At 39.0% G+C, this 16549-nt stretch overlaps 1 protein-coding gene across 1 annotated transcript in view; it reads right to left on the bottom strand.

The window, feature by feature from the left end:
• The window catches only part of SMLR1 (small leucine rich protein 1), an 83474-nt gene extending 70148 nt beyond the window's left edge, over positions 1-13326 (bottom strand). Inside the window, exon 1 of the mRNA XM_036238733.1 lies at positions 13236-13326. Within this exon, the coding sequence (XP_036094626.1) occupies positions 13236-13326 (91 nt within the window). The remainder of the gene's footprint in view (positions 1-13235) is intronic.
• Between the last annotated feature and the right edge of the window lie 3223 nt (positions 13327-16549).

The raw sequence follows: 16549 nt of genomic DNA, 5'->3' as shown, positions 1-16549 counted from the left end.
AATGTGTTTCCTCCAGTCTTAAGCTAACTGCCTGCTCCTCTTTCAGGTCTCAATTGAAATGCTACATCCTCTGGGAGGTCTTTTCTAACCCCTAGACTAGACTATATTCTGTATAGTTTAACTACTTGTTTATTTAGTTACTTTTTTCACTAGATTGTAAATCCAAGGAAGGCAATTAGTACTCTGTTTTGTTTCTGGAGTGTTTCAGGGCATAGCACAGTGCTTTGCACATAAAAGGCGCCTCCCTCCCAATTTTGGTGTTAAGGGAATCAATCTGAATACATACAAAGGATACATGGAAAAGGAAGGGTCAAGAAGTCTTTTGTTTTTGGAGGGACAGGGTCTAGGCTATTACTCTAATCAAAGATTCTGGAAAGAAATTTTCTGCTTTTAAATTGTGGTTCTACTACTTACTAACTCTGTAATCTTGGGCAATTTACTAAACCATTCTGCGGCCATCTTTTCTACAAAGTAAGGATGATAATAGCACCTATCTTATGAAGTTGTGAGAATTAAACGAGTTTAAACATGTTAGGTACTTTGAACCTCTTATTATCTTTTTACTTACATTTTATTTATTTTACTTACATTTCCCTATCAAAATAATTATCCATAGCTTTTGTCTTACGGAGACTAGGTAATATTAAACAAACAAACAGACAATCCTCAGAAAATCTCTTAGATTTGTCTAGATTTAGCTGAATAAATAATATCTTAATAGAAAAAAATGTACAAGGCTGACTTATGATGGAAGATTAATATTAAGCAATGACTAAGATTGTGATTTCTTCATATTGATGAAATTACTATGTATTTTGATTATAAGAAGCATATTTACACACTGTGTTTAGAAATATAGCTGAGAAGAATTTGAAATGTTGATCTCTTTTCATATTTGTTCACCCAAATCACTTCATAACCTCCAGGGGAAGTTAGTTCCTCTCTTATTACATATTAAACTCATGGCACCCAGGGAAAATTAGGAAGAAAAAACTCCAAAAGCTATGGAAAGAGTAGAGACTTATTCAAAATGTATTGTTAGCTGAAAAATCCAATCTTAGCACCTTCGATTAAAAAAGATACTTATTTCTTCCTGAGTGCTAGGATTTAAGGGTTCCCTGCTTTCAGTTTCATCTTCTTATCTGTCTAAAATCTTCAAATATTGAGTAGTAGTAGAATCTTTGGAGCCCTTTGTAAAAATTTAAGTTTCTTTAATGTGGGTGATCTACAAACAAACATGGAGGGTGTTGCCAGTATTAGAAATCAGAACTAAACACATCTAGATTTTGTAAACAAAATTGTTACTGAGCACGTAGTTTGTGGATTTTTGCTGGAAGACTCTTCACAAACTTACCTGGGTATAAGAAGGGAGATGATGGGGATTTGGCAGGCACTCCGGCTCTTTGTCTTGGCATTGCCAGGCCCTTGATAAACTGTGAGTACAGTGTAGAGCTGTTCATCAAGCATGTGTTCCCAGGATATAACACATAATTATTTTAGTGGCTCAATGTTTTCTGTATTGAACTAATCCAGAAACTTGCTAGATTTAATATAATAATGTTAATTCTTGGAGAAAGTGTCCTATGTTTATAGTTACAAAGTGGAAATGCTGGCTGATTATGAAAATTACTCTTGCGTTGATCAGGAAATCCTTTGTATATGTGAAACTCTTCACTTTTCAAGAAGAAACTGTGAGAGGGTGTAACATTATTGATATATGGTATTGCTATCTTGTATAACCAACCACCTTAAAACACAGTGGCTTATAATAATAATCATAGTGTTGCAACTTACGTGCTTGTGAGTAGCTGGGGTTGTCTGATCTTGGCTGGGCCGGTTCATGTGTCTGTGGGTTGGCTAATGGCTCTGTCCTAAGATGGGCTGGGCTAGATCATCTTATCTGGGGGAAGCTCTGCTTCATGTGTTCTTTATCCTCCTACTGAAGATATAGGCTAGCCTACACATTCCTTTTTTAATGATGACAGAAGCTTAAGAGAGCAAGTAAAAACACATAAGACCTTTGGTGTACTTACTGGCAAGTCACATGGCTGAACTTGGCATCAAAGGGCCGGGAAATACATGTTATTGCAGAATTGCAGTCTCATGGCAAAGGATGTAGCTGTATGGGGGGATGAGGAATTGAGGCCATTAGTGCAATCTACCACAGTACATTTTGGAGGCTGTAGCGGTGAAATATAGCTAAATTTAGTTATCATTAAACATCTTTTTAAGAGACTTTCTACTTTCATCACCTATAAAGAAAGATCCTTTAAAGAAGGTAGTTTTGTTAAAAATTAACTGTTTGCTCTTAGTTGCCAAATAAACATTTTATTAGTCTTATAGTTAAAAATTAACTGTTTGCTCTTAGTTGCCAAATAAACATGTTATTAGTCTTATAGTTAATTTAGTCTTTGCTCTCCCCTTCCCATAGCTTAACTGAAATCTGACTCAAAGGTTTTCAGAATAAGCGTTTACCATGTATTTCGTTTGGCTATTTTAGCTCCGTAGATAAAGAATAATTAAGAGCTCAACTTTGCACCGATATCAACTTCTCAGACTTATAGTTTCCTGCATTGTTTGCTTTTACTTTTTTCCAGTGTCACTAAAGCTTTTCCTTTCTAATAAAGGAAGGAAAATAAATAATTTAGAAATCAGACCTGTCATCTCAAGTATAGATTAGGTTGCCCTTCACAGTTAAAGTAGTGAATAGCATAAAATGTTGATTTCTTATGAGCAGTTTATTTCTTTTCACTATCTCAAGAATTTACTTCAGCAGCCAAAATAAAATATAGGCAGGCATTGGGTTTTTGCTTGAAAACTAGCAGCTCAACACAAAGATGAATAGTTTCCTTAAGCTTTACAGGAAAAGAATAGAAATAAGCTACTGATGTAGCTTTGTAAAGATTTTTTTAAATCAAAATTTCAAATCAGTTTGCAAGTACTTAGTATACTCTGGAAAGATTTATTAATGTGTGATACATAAGTTTATCTGGGGACAGCTTCAGAGAGTAAATCTATGGCTCTTCTGAATGTTTTTGGAGATGATTGATACAAAACTCACGTTTAAGGTGAGCGTATATGGAAGGATGTGCCAGGTGAGCGTGGAACAGGGAGAGCCCTCTAGTCTGGGATGGGACATTACCAGATAGTTCAAGAGAAATAAAAAAGTAGGTGGTGGTATTTTTTGGCCTGGGCCCCCTTTTTATAAACCTCTTTTCTGTCATTTCCCCATCTCCAACATCATTGTTTCCTTCTTCTACTTAAGCACCTGGTACCCTCATGATTGCTCCCACTCACCTTCCTTAAAGCCACTGCTATACCGATAAGTGTTAACAGCCAGTTATCTTACAAAAAAAAAAAAAGTCCTGGTTTGTGGCATTGGGCATTTTCTGTGCTGCAAATATTCCCCTCATGTCTGATTCCAAGCTACCAATGTGCCAACACAGAATGCAGAGTTAAGAAGAGATTCACGCTGTTGACTCTGTGAGCCAACTTCAACACACTACTGCCTCAAACCCAAACCCCTAAAGTAAAGGATATACTGGCTTACATAAAGAGTTAGAAGTAGAAACCTCAAAAAAGATTGCCCGACTTGTGTTATGTAATATTTGAGAATTGGTGTATAGGGTGGGTTGTAGTCTAAGATTTCCAGTAACCAAAAGTCAGGGCACAAATTTACTGCGTCCACTCTCATCTTTGATGACTTTTTTCAAGGTATAGATACAACTACAGTTTCTATTCTATTTCATGAAAATCTGGGCGTTGAAAGCAATTTCACTTTTCATCACCAGAGGTGCCACATTCTCACCCTCCCCTGAAGAGTCAATGACATGTGAATGATGGTTTTCCATTTTTAGTGCCATCATTGAAATTGGGTCCACGGGGAAGGGTCGTGCTCACATTGACCTCCCACAGCAGCTTGAGTCATAAGCTCTAGAGATGGATTGCTAGTCTGGAGAATGGTGACAGATTCCCAAGGGTGCATGAGCTCTGGTGAAGGTGACAGGTGGACGGGTGTCCCAATTCATATTTTGGCAGCTGTGAGATGGCTTTTTTTTTTTTTTAGAGCAAAAGAAAAATAAAGCTGAAAATAGTATATGAGTCTGTAGCAATGGAAAATTGTATAATGAAATTTATATAAGTCTCTAGTTTCCATGGAGTCGAGAAAATGCATTTCTTTTTCTTCTTTTCTCTATGTCCAGGCCTTCATGCTTTCTGATAATCTACTGACTAGGAAGTAGGCTCCTAACCAGCTCCAATAATGACCCCAAGGGCAAGGATTAGTATGGTATGGGATGGGTTTTTATCTGTACTGATATCATCCTTCAGACACCAGAAGTTTGACAAATGAGTAGTTCTGTCTTATAAAGCAATGACAACACAATTTACTGAGCTCATCTCTTGTGCTAGGCATTGTGCTAGGTTCTTTGAATGCATGATCTTATTTCATTAATCTTATTAGAAGGCAACAAAGAAGAAGAAATATATTCTTCAAAAGGTCATCTAATATATTTGGGGGCAAATTTTTTCTTTTGGTAAAGGCAATTGGTGATTTTGAGTGTGATGTAGAACATTCTTAGTTGCGATAAAGGCAATCCCCATCAATCCTAAATATTCAAAACCTCATGTACTGCATGTATTTTCCAGTTGTTCCTTACATGCTTGTTATTTTTTTTTCCACTGATGATAGACAAGGGCATGCTCTGAATTGGCACCTATAGCAAACCTCTGCGAGGTAACAGAACTATAGAGACAGGATATTTGTCTAAGTATGTACAGAATAGAGACCTGCCAAGTTTGTTCTGATTCAAAAGAAATTGAGAAAATTGGGTTAGGAGCTCACTCATAAACTCATTGTGTTAGATATTGTATGTTTTCAAGTGAAGTGGTATGGACCACCACACAACACTTAATACATCCTCACGAGGGACCCCCATCCCATTACCCTTCATTAGTATTGGAGCTACTTCTCCCAAAGTCACATCAAAATCTATGGAGCCTGATAAACTAGAGGATTTCTATCCTCCAGTGCAGCATGATTTCTGCTGATATCCTCACTGCTGAAGTCTTTACTGATTGCCAAATTTTGGCTTTGGGTTTGTACTCCGGGGCATGGGTATCTTTGTAGGAGTTGGGACCACTTTTGCCTAGAGCTCACCATGTCTGGGTGCACCCTGCAGCATCCACTCTAAGTTCTTGACTCTTCCAAGGGTCATGGGAGACAGGGTGGATGTTAGTCTCTCTGGTCACTGGGTCTGCTGATTTTGATCCTTTTTTCTCTCTCCCTCCCTCCCTCCCCCTCTCCCTCCTTTTCTTCCTTCCTTCCTTCCTTCCTTCCTTCCTTCCTTCCTTCCTTCCCTCCCTTACCATTTCCCTCCCTCCCTTATATTTCATTTCCTCTTTCTCACCAGAGCCCCTAAGATGCATACTTATAGCAGCTGAAGATATAGGAAAACACTAGTTGTCTTTACAAGCAACATCTGCTGCTTCAGGGTCTATAACAATATAAACTTGCCCCTCTGCCCTGCAAAGTGGCTCAGCATGAAATACAGGGAGAAAACCACACAATGTTATCTTAAAACATGCAAAATTATCATTAAAAAATGATCCTGCCAGGATATTTATTAGACTAGACCACCGACAGTAATTATAGATTCCATTCTTTACTTAAGAAGAGCAAAGAAAATAAAAGAAAAGAAAAAGACTCTTATTCATCACATGGAACACTGCCCTGTTTTTATCTAGCTGACACACACTGGTTCTCCAGGAGATATTGGTCTTCACTGGTTGAGTGTCTCTCTGTCCAACCACGGAAGTCTGACTCACCCCAGCTCTCATCCGTGACTGACAGGCTCGTCACCAAACTGTCTAGAAGAATCCTATCTGCCATTCTCAAACAGTCCCTGTGTTCACCTCTCACCATAGGTACTGACGGCACTAATAAGGAGGCAGGCGAGACAGGACAAAGCGAGGGGATGGGGGCAGAGGCAGCCGTCCCCACACAGACATACCTTGGGCCTCCTTCCCAACTTCTCATCCTTCTAGCACAGAAGGTACAGGAAAGGGGGAAATGCAGGGGAAAACGAAGAAAAGGAGACGTGTTGTTTTTCCCTAGGGTGGATCCTTTTCTCCTTTTTAGACACAATAGTAAAAGAAAAAAGGGGAAACAAACGCTACTTATTTCCTTACTCCTCACTAGCTCAATTTGTATCGATTTTCTCTGCCAGTTTCTATTGAAATTTCTCATTATGGCCCAGCCCCCTGCCTTCTTTGGGCTCCAACTCCAGCCCCCTGGGTCAATTGCTCACTGCCTTCTGCTCCACTCGCATTTCCTTACACCTTTTTATGGAACCCTTGTTCCCTGGCTGACTGCTCTGTCTCACATCCACGAGTCAATGCCGGTGTGAGTAGTAGGGACTGGAGCAGGTGAGATCCCTGAGTGTGCGGTTTGATAGGAAAATGTGTTCCTGATAGCCAGTGAGAAACAGAATGAAGACTCCTTAGACACTCTGTCATGCCTGATGATAGTATGCTGTTTAAGAGTAAGTAGAAGTAAGGGGGCCAACCTGGAAGACCCAACCTCTAAGTATAAATTCTCTCAGAGAGAAGATAGTATCAGAATTTAAGACTTCCAGATGGTTTTGGAAAACAACATACTCTCAGATTTGGGATTTTCAGGGTAGACTGATATTTTGTCATTTAACTATTGGTGTGTAACGAGCTGCTCCGAAACACAGTGAATTAAAACAACAAACTTAAAAAAAATCTTTTAAAAGATTTTTTTATTAGTTTCAAGTATACAGTATACTGGTTAGACATTTACATGGTTTATGAAACGATCCCCCTGACTATTCTATCTTCCATCTGGCTCTACACATAGCCATTATATTACTGCTGACTGCATTCCCTATGCTGTGTTCCCCATCCTGTGACCATCTATTAACTACTAATTTGTACTTCTTTAATCCTTCACTGCTTTCTCTCGGCCTCCCGTAACCCCCTCCCCTCTGGCTGTCGCCAGATTGTTGTCTGTATTTGTGAGTCTGTTTTTGAATAGTTTGTTCTTTTTCCTTAGATTCCAGGTTGAAATCATATGGTATTTATCTTTCTCTGACTGACTTATTTCACTCAGCATAATAACCTCTAGGCCTGTCCATGTCATTGCAAATGGTAGGATTTCATTTTTTTTATGACTAATATTCATCGATATGTGAATCATAACTTCTTTATCCAATCATCTATTGATGGGCATTTAGTTTGTTTCCATATCTTGACTTATAAATAGTGCTGCCACAAACATAGGGATGTGTAGATCTTTATGAATTATTGTTTTGGTTTTCTTTGGATAAATTTCCAGAAGTGCGATTGCTGAGTCAAAAGGTATATCCATTTTTAATTTTTTGAGGAAACTCCAGACTGTTTTCTGTAGTGGCTATATTAATTTGCAATCCTACCAACAGTGTATGAGGGTTCCCTTTTCTCCACATCCTCGCCAACACTTGCTGTTCTTTGATTAATTGATGATAGCCATTCTGACAGGTGTGAGATGATATCCCATTGTGGTTTCAATTCGCATTTCTCTGATGGTTAATGACCTTGAGCATCTTTTCATATGTCTATCGGCCATCTGTATTTCCTCATTGGAGAAATATCTATTCAGGTCTTTTTTCCATTTTTTAATTGGTTTGTTTGTTCTTTTTTGTTGTTGAGTTGTATGAGTTCTTTATATGCTTTGTATCATAAGCGAATACTTTCCCCCATTCAGTGGGCTGTCTTTTCATTTTGTCAATGGTTTCCTTTGCTGTTCAAAACCTTTTTAGTTTGATGTAGTCCTATTTGTTTATTTTTATTTTTTAATATTTAAAAGATATTTAAAACAATAAATGTTTGTTTACTCATGAATATGGTCAGCTTGGCTTTGGGTTACCTGGAGTCCATCATGTGTCTGTGATCAGTTGGCAGGCCAGCTGGGGGCTGGCTGGTCTAGGAAGGCCTTACTTAGAGATCTACCAGCCAGCTGCAGCCAAGAAGGTGGGGTGGAGAGCACTGAGTCACTTGTCTCATTCTCCAGCATGGTGGGCTGGGCTTGTTTTTATGGAAGTGGCAGGTTTCCAAGAAACAATGGAAACAGAAGAAGTCCCTGTTGAGGTGTGGGTACAGTGTTACTTCTGCCACATTATTTTGGCCAAAGCAAGTCACCAGACAATTCAAGTTCAAGCAGTGGGGAAACAGACACGACTTCTCATTGAGAGGAGATGCAGTATCACAATTCAGAGAGGCCATTCATTGGATCATCAGTGCAATCAGTCTTCAATGGATGTCAAATCCAAAATTCCCCAGAAGTATAAGCCCAGATCCAAGATAGAAAAGTGGTTGGAATTCACTTTGCTATCTTGCCATTTCCCATGTCTATGATTTCTCCTTTTTGTCCTTCAGCAAAGTGACTGGTTCATACATCATTCAGAAAACTCTGGCTCTGTAAGATCTGCTAAAAATAATCCCTAGCTAAAGGTTTTCTTTTTTTTTTTTTCAGATGTGTGTGTGTGTGTGTGTGTGTGTGTGTATTTATATATAGTTCTAAAATCTGTAATGATGGAATTTCAGACACTCGTGTTGGTGGTAAGGAGATGAATTCAGAAGGTAGTAAATACATCCTACAATTTTCAAATAACTTTAATTACATAAGACTAACCTTGTTAGGAGTCAAATTGGATTATGCAGTTAATTTATACATTATACATTTGGTTTTTATGCTGCTATTTATTCCTCTGAAATACTGGAGCGCTTACTAAGTGCCATGGTATGTAAGTTAGGTCTCTTTTTGGTTTCTTGTATAGATATAAAAAATAAACCAACTATTTTAAGTTTAGAAGAAGACATTTTATCAGGGTGTCCCCCACAAGCCAAAGGCAGAAATACGGCCAGGCTTCAGGAAGGACAGAAATAGGGAATGGCAACTCTGATAGGAAATTTGTGCTCTTCATCTCACATCTCGATTTCTCTCTTCAAGTCAACCTCATCTGTCTCACTGCAGAGCTGCCATGCAGTCCTAGGGCTGGAAATACAGTAGTAAATCAAGCAGACCATGTCCCTGCTCTTATGGAGGCTACGCTCTAATGAGAGAATTAAGAGAAACAAAGTAGAAATAAGGGCTATAATGACAAATGACACCAGTAAAGGATCTAGAGTCATGAGAAGAAGAATTCTAAGTAGGATGTCAGGAATGTGTTTATGAGGTGATGACCTTTGGGCAGAAACTTGAATGAGATAAAAGAATTGGAAATTAACATTTTCCCCTTATTATTCCCCCAAACTCCCAGGGAAGGAATGTTGTTGGCTCAACTTGGATTCATACCCAGCACTGTGAGGAACCCAGGAGTGAGGTGAGGGAACGAAGTCTTGTGGTGTCAACCAGTCACAGACACAGGGCGGAGTCCGGGAAAGATAAGGCCAAGCTGACCATACTCATGAGCAAACAAATACTTATTGTTTTAAAAGAAAAAATAAACAAATGGGACTACATCAAACTAAAAAGGTTTTGCACAGCAAAGGAAACCATCAAGTAAACGAAAAGACAACCCACTGAATGGGAGAAAATATTCGCTTATGATACATCGGATAAGGGGTTAACTGCCTGCAACCTAAAACCGTGTGAGTTGGTGGGAAACCAGTTTCCGGAGAAAGGAAATATAGGAGTTTCATAGGTGGCTGCAACAAATAGCCACACACTTGGTGGCTTAAGACAACAGAAGTCTATTCTTTCAGAGTTCTGAAGACCAGAAATCCAAAGTCAAGGTGTCGGCAGTGCCATACTCACTTTGAAGGTTCTAGGGGAGAATGTTTTTTTTTGTCCTTTTCAGCTTCTGGTGGCTCCTGGTGCTCCTTGGCTTGTGGCAGCATAACTCCAATTCCTGCCTCTGTCTGTACATGGACTTCTTCCTTATGTGTCCCTCTGTTAGTCTTTTTCTGTTTCTTATAGTTTCTTACACGGACACTGTCATTGGAATTAGGGCCCACCCTAACCCAGTATGATATCTCCATCATTACCTAAGTGTATTTATTTATTTCCAAATAAAATCACATTCTGAGATTTAGGGATACATAACTTTTGGGGAAGTCCATTATTTAATCCTCTAGAAGAGAGGAGAGTGATTGATTGTTGGTCTCAGACTTGGAGAGTGCCTGAGGAGGAGGTATCCACTAACTGCACTGTGTTGGGTAATGAGGAGATAGGTGCCTGCTCTAAGGAGCTTACATTCTAAAAGTGAAGACGTGTTAATAAATGCCAGCAGAACAGTGAGGGACTAGAAGATTATAGAATGCTAAAGGAACCTAGATGAAAATATGGTGCAGCTCTTTCTAAGGGTCTCCAGAAAGGTAACACAAGGAGGGGATATTGAATTGTCTTAAATGAAGAATGGAGATACATCTGCTGGGTGCTAGAATCAAGACCTGACACAATCACTAGGGAAAGAAAGAGGGCCCCTGTGTGTCACAAAATTACTACCTCTCATTTCAAAGGAGGAGAAAGCTTAGAAAATTAAGTATGTATTCTAGAATCAGTATATATTTGAAGTCCTGAATATTGTCAGGTAAGTAAGTGTTTGGTTGAGGCATGCAACTTGCGTCTAGACTCATTGTTGTTTTCATAATGTTCCCACTCAGCCTATCGCCCCTTCCTCGATCCCTTCACTTGGTGCACTTGCCATTAAACAGCAAGGGTTTTCGTGACTGATATAAAATGCATTACTGTTCTTAAGTGTGGTTCTGGGAGGCCTTTAACACTGTGGCGAGGAGTCATGTCTTAGATATACTAGATCATATCGCCTATCGTAGGGCTAAAGAAGGCTTTTGTTTTCTGCTAGATCTGTTTCTCATGGAGGGTAATTCGATTCAAGAAATGCCAACCCAGATGCTTTTTCGGAATTTTGCATAGCTCAATCCTTTTGCCCATAGCATGCAGAGATCTGAGATTTTAAGAGAAACTGGAGAACTGTTCTGTATCTAAAGCTCAAAGCGGCTTGTTTATTATATTTCCCGTTCCCTGGTTTCATTTGCTTTAGAAGAAATACCTACATAATATTATCATTAAAGAGTGACCATAGACACAGTACTTCTATTTATTTATTACCAGACATTCATACTTTTTGTCCTAATCTCAGGATAAGTTTTCTTTAGCTTTGTCAACAAAGATATTTTTGTGAAGAAATTTATTTTTTTGAGATACACAATGCATCAACGGGATGCCACTAAAAAATGAGAGTATCAAAGAAGGAAATTTGTTCTAAAAAATCTGTGAGATTGGCTGTCTGATCTGAGGAAAAAGAAGGAATTAAAATAGGTACAGTTAAGAGTATTCATGCAATTACAAAGTATTTTTGGTATGGAATTCAAACATAAACTTTGTTTATATGCTTGAGATAAACAAGGCCAATGAAGAGGTAAGAGGGAGGATCAATTGACAGCTCATTTTTTAAATTATATTTAGTGTTATTCATTTTATTCATATTTAAAAGTGAACTAACACGTTATATCTTTGTTATTCCAAATAAATTATCCCATGTTTTTATATTAAACACTGAAGTCTTGGAGAGATGGATGCCTGGGACTCTCAGTTTTCCAGGGCAAATCTCTGGATCTGTTCCACAGTGTGGGCCACTGTATCTCATGGAGGGGCCACCCTTGCAGAAACCAGAAATGAGAGCAGCTAGGAAGAAGCCACTGTGGTTTTAAAGGATTAGGAATGCTTTGGGTAACACCTTTCCCTCCCCACAACTGGTTAGTGTCTGAAATTAGCATTTTAGCAGTAACACCCCGTGGAGGAGTACCTCTTTCAGCACTTACTAGTGATTTATCCTTTCATGTGATGCAAGGGTTAAGGAACAGTTTGCAGAATAAGGCAAAGCGAGCATCTATCTAATGGTGCTGAGGGTCAGAGGAAACTTTGGGAAACATACTGAAGGACCCTTTGGAAGTTGGTAGTATTTCAAATGTGGGCTTCGGAGGCAGACCTGGGCTTAAATCCTGGCTCCATGACTTTCTGGCTTGTGTCCTTCTGTAAATCATTCATCCTCTCTCACGCCGTTTCCTCTGCTCTCAAAGGGAGATACACTACCTGGTTTCAGCCTCCCTGTGATCACTGAATGCAGTGTCAAAGCACCGGCAGGTAGCAGGCACTAAATATATATTCTCCTGTTTCCCAATTTCCTGTAGAGCCAGCCGCACGTTCTTTTCACTAGGCCGATTTTGCACCTGGACATCATCTAATGGAGTTTTGGAGTTTTATATATTGTGCACGTCACGAGTATAGATCATTTCACTTTTCCCATCAGCGTGAGAGAGGCATGCTGTCCTCTCCGTTCCTTCCATGAAGCCCAACAACCAACGCTGTAGTTCTGACTCTCGCTCCCTCCTGCCTTCGAGGGCTCGCTAATGTTTCCACCTGGCTGCTCTGCCATCTAATCAAATTTTTCATCTGTCTAATCTCAAATTGAATTTACCACCTTCTCCCCAGAGCTGATTTTCCCTTCTATTTTTTTACATCAATTTCATCATTCTTCCAGCCATCCCAGAGAACTATTAGAATTATCTTCGATGTCTCCTTTTCCTCTGAATCTTTTATATCAGGCTTCGAATGCCACCGATCTCTCCCCCTACTCCCCCACACCAAATGCTCTTGGTACCCGTTATTTCCTTTCGTTCATCATTTATTCATCAAATATATTTGATGGAGCACCTCGTGTGTGGCATTGCAACAAGTCTAATTGAATTCTTATCATTTCACTTTTGTACTCGTCTAACAATTTTGCAACTGATTACAGAAGTTGGACTCTGGAGCTCGATTGCCTGGCTTTGCAAATTTCTATCTGTAGGACTTTGAGCAAGTTACTTAACCTCTCTTAGCCATGGATTTCTCATCTATAAAGTGGCAATCATGATAGTGCTTACCTCACAGGGCTGTTAGGAAGAGTAAGTAAGTCAATACACGTGAAGTGGTTAGACTGGCGCCTGGTATATAATAAGGATGACATTGATGACAGACATTAACAGGGTCCCCCCTTCCTTCATCTGATTTTTCAAGTTAGCTTTTAACAAAGCTTTCATCAGATCTCATTCCATACAGAATACGATGATTTCCTTTGCTCACCTCTCCAGAGAGCCTGTATATCTTTGGCCCCAACCTCACCTCCTGCTATTCCCAAACTCTCCTCCTGCCTGTATGAACTTGTACTCACCGTGAGAGCAGCACTTCACGTTCGCATGGTCCTTTTCGGTGTTAATAGTTTTCCCATGTGTCAGGCTACTGACTAGCATTTCCTTCACCATCCTCTGCTCTCTCTCCTCTCCTTATCTGGACTGTGTCTTCCCCCTCACCACAAATCTGTATATCCCAAGACTTCTTATCTTTGTAGTCTCCCTTTTCTAAAGATTCTTCTCATTCCAGTCTGGTCCTCGGTGGTCCATAGAAGTTCTTACTAGCAGTACTTCTATACTTTGCAGGCTTCCTTACCAGGTTTTGGATTCATATCTAGGGCAGAAATTGCCAAATTTTCTATAAAGGGCCAGGTAGAAAATGCTCTTTAGGCTAATGGGCCATGCTATCTCTGTTGCTCCTCTCAACTTCTCCAGTCTGCCACAGGAACACAAAAGCAGCCATAGACAATACATGAATGAGCATGGTTGTCTTCCAATACAATTTTATTTCAATAAAGTTCCTATGAATCTTATCTACAAACACACGTGGCAGGCTGGATTGGGCCTTTGGGGTATAGTCGCTGACCCCTGATCTAGTGAAGTGTTTGTTCATATACTGAGATATTAAATAAAATGCTATCGATGAAGTAGTTTCAAATGCGAGAAGATTTTGGTCAGCTTCTACTGGGTCTGTGACCATGTCTGCATGTGGGCAGGGGAGATTTTCCCCACTACTTACAGACATACAGTAGCTACACTTGGAAAAGTTGTAAAATGCTTGCTGTAAAACCATCCTTGCTCCTCACAGAAATTCTATCTATACCTCTAATAGTAGAGAAAGATGGAAGGTGAGGGAGGGGTAGTTTCCAGCATGAAAGCCTCATCACCATGGAAACAGCTTTCTGAATCCCCACATTGGTCTGTGAACACCAGGTGGTTCATAAATAGCCAAGAAGCATCTGAACTTACATTACGAAGAGGAAACAGCTTTTGATACTACTCAGAGAAATGCATTTGCTGTGGTCACTGGCTCATGGGTTCCTGAATAATTTTTCAGAATTCCTCACCGGCACTGTTTTTTGAACAGCCTTGGAGAATATTTCTTAACTGATTAAACACAGGAAACAACAATAATTGAAATTGTATATATTCTTTTTTTCTTTTCCAACCGTAGATTAATGCTAGACAAGTGTTGCTAATCAGATTTACCACTTCTTCACATTTTATTACTTCAACAAATGTGACAGGAAAACCTTCCATGATGTCCAAATCTCCCCAAGATTTCATGAAACCATTTAAAAGAGTTATTTTTTCTCTTTATAGTTTCTTGTTCAATTTTAAATTATGGCCATTCCAACTGTGGTCTTCCAAATGGAAAATTTCTCTTCCTAATATTTATCTCCCTACTTTTGCCATGTAATCAATTGCAAACTGGGCTTCTTGAGGTACAGCATGTAATAATTACTTTCTATAATTGAGTTAAGTCTCAAATTATAAGCTCTTTGTTTCTCTGTCAGGAGGGATACCTGAGGACTAGAGCAAGCAGAGGCTAATATCAGAAACTGGGAAATAGTACCCAGATAAATAAAAGGCTTGTCAGAATACAAGGATGGTCAATTTTTGCTAGAGATAATGGAATTAAGACACCAATGATTAGACTAGGGCTGGATCCTCAGAGAAATGTTGCCGACAATATGTGACGTCTATATAATAATACCACTGACTATAAATGAGCTTAGGGTGCCCTTTTTCAATAACATCGATATTTTGTCCAGTTTCTTTGTAGATGACTAGCCAATTTTCAGATATGGTTTGCTAAGGTTGGAGTTCTAGAGGAGTCTTAGCAAATGTCGGGCACATTGGAAAAAATCACAATCATTGGTTGACTTCAAGCCCACTGGCCCATGTATAACTGAACTTACAGCTTCATCTCTTTATGCATCCTTTCTTCCACTGTGATATTATCCTTAGAGTTTCAAAATGTCCATGGACCACTTTCATGACTTCTGCCAAATGTTAATATCAATTGTTTTGTGTGTTGAATTGTGAAGTCCTACCCGCTTCCCCATAACTGTGAATGAGACTTTCTTAAAAAATAGGGTCTTTGCAGATATAACCAAGGAAAAAATGAGGTCATACTTGATTAGAGTAATGCTTAACCTAATGACTGATGTCCTTTTGACAATTGAACTATGAACGCAGACAGAGAGGAGAGCTTATGTGAAGACCAAGGCAGAGATTGGAGGAATGCATCTACAAACCAAGAATTGCCAAGGATTCTGGCAACCATCTGAAGCTGGATTAGGCAAGGAAACATCTTCTAGAGCATTTAGAGGAAGCATAGACCTACTGCCAACGTGATTTTGGAATTTTGGCCTCAAGAACTCTGAAAGAATACATTTCTGTTGTATTAATTCACTCAGTTTGTTTTACTTTATTATGGAAATTAACACAAATTATATTATTATTTAGATAATATTTTTCTATAAGTTGATTTTTTTACACAAACACATTTGTTTTAAATATAAACTTTATAGCAATACTGTGCATAAAGAAACAATACCATTTTTCACATGTAAAGTAACTATAGGAGAAATATATAATTATTGTCCTAAAACTTGTTTGTCAGTGAACTACCTAATGGTTTGCTTCAGCTGTTCTCTGGGTAACTCCTCTGGTTTAGCAGAGTAGTTTAGGAGCTTGCGCTGGTTTAATCCTCCTTTATCTTAGACTTTGAGGCAAAAAAGTGCCGACTGAATATTTTAACTTTCTACATGGTTTGTATATCAGGACACTTTGGTCAAAACTAACAGAAATCCCAATTTAACCTATCTTAAACAATAAGAAAATTTATAATCTTAAGTAACAGGAAGTGCAGAGTTAATGTAGGCCTCAGATATAGTTTGATCATGACTCTGGTTCAATTTCTTTGCTCTTTTCTTCATTTTATCTTTCTCTATGCTTTTAAAGTGGACTTCTCTCAGGGTTTTAAGGTATTTTCTAACTGAAGGAATATGGTGAAATGAATGAAGGGTAGCTAAAATAAAGGAAGTTTAAGTAGCTGGAAGAGAGAAGGAACCTCTCCTATACCAATCCCTTTGGTTGATTAGATCTTCTTAGGACATGTGTCCATCTCTGAACCAATAATATCACTTGCCAGGGTATTGCTATGCTCTGAGTTCCTGGACCAACCGTGGGATGGCTAAGACTGATTCAGATAGGCCTGGGCTGTTTGAAGGGAGACTTAAATACATGGACTAAATTGAGGCTCTATTAGAAAATGTTGTGGAGGGAATTAGATACCAAGCAGGCAGATACCAACCGTATCCCCCATACTCCTTTGGCTACTGAACAC

This window comes from Rousettus aegyptiacus, unplaced genomic scaffold (genome assembly GCF_014176215.1).
Source record: "Rousettus aegyptiacus isolate mRouAeg1 unplaced genomic scaffold, mRouAeg1.p scaffold_m13_p_1, whole genome shotgun sequence".
NCBI lineage: Eukaryota > Metazoa > Chordata > Mammalia > Chiroptera > Pteropodidae > Rousettus > Rousettus aegyptiacus.
Note: the sequence above shows the minus strand (reverse complement) of the source record. Positions and strands in the feature narration are given on the sequence as shown.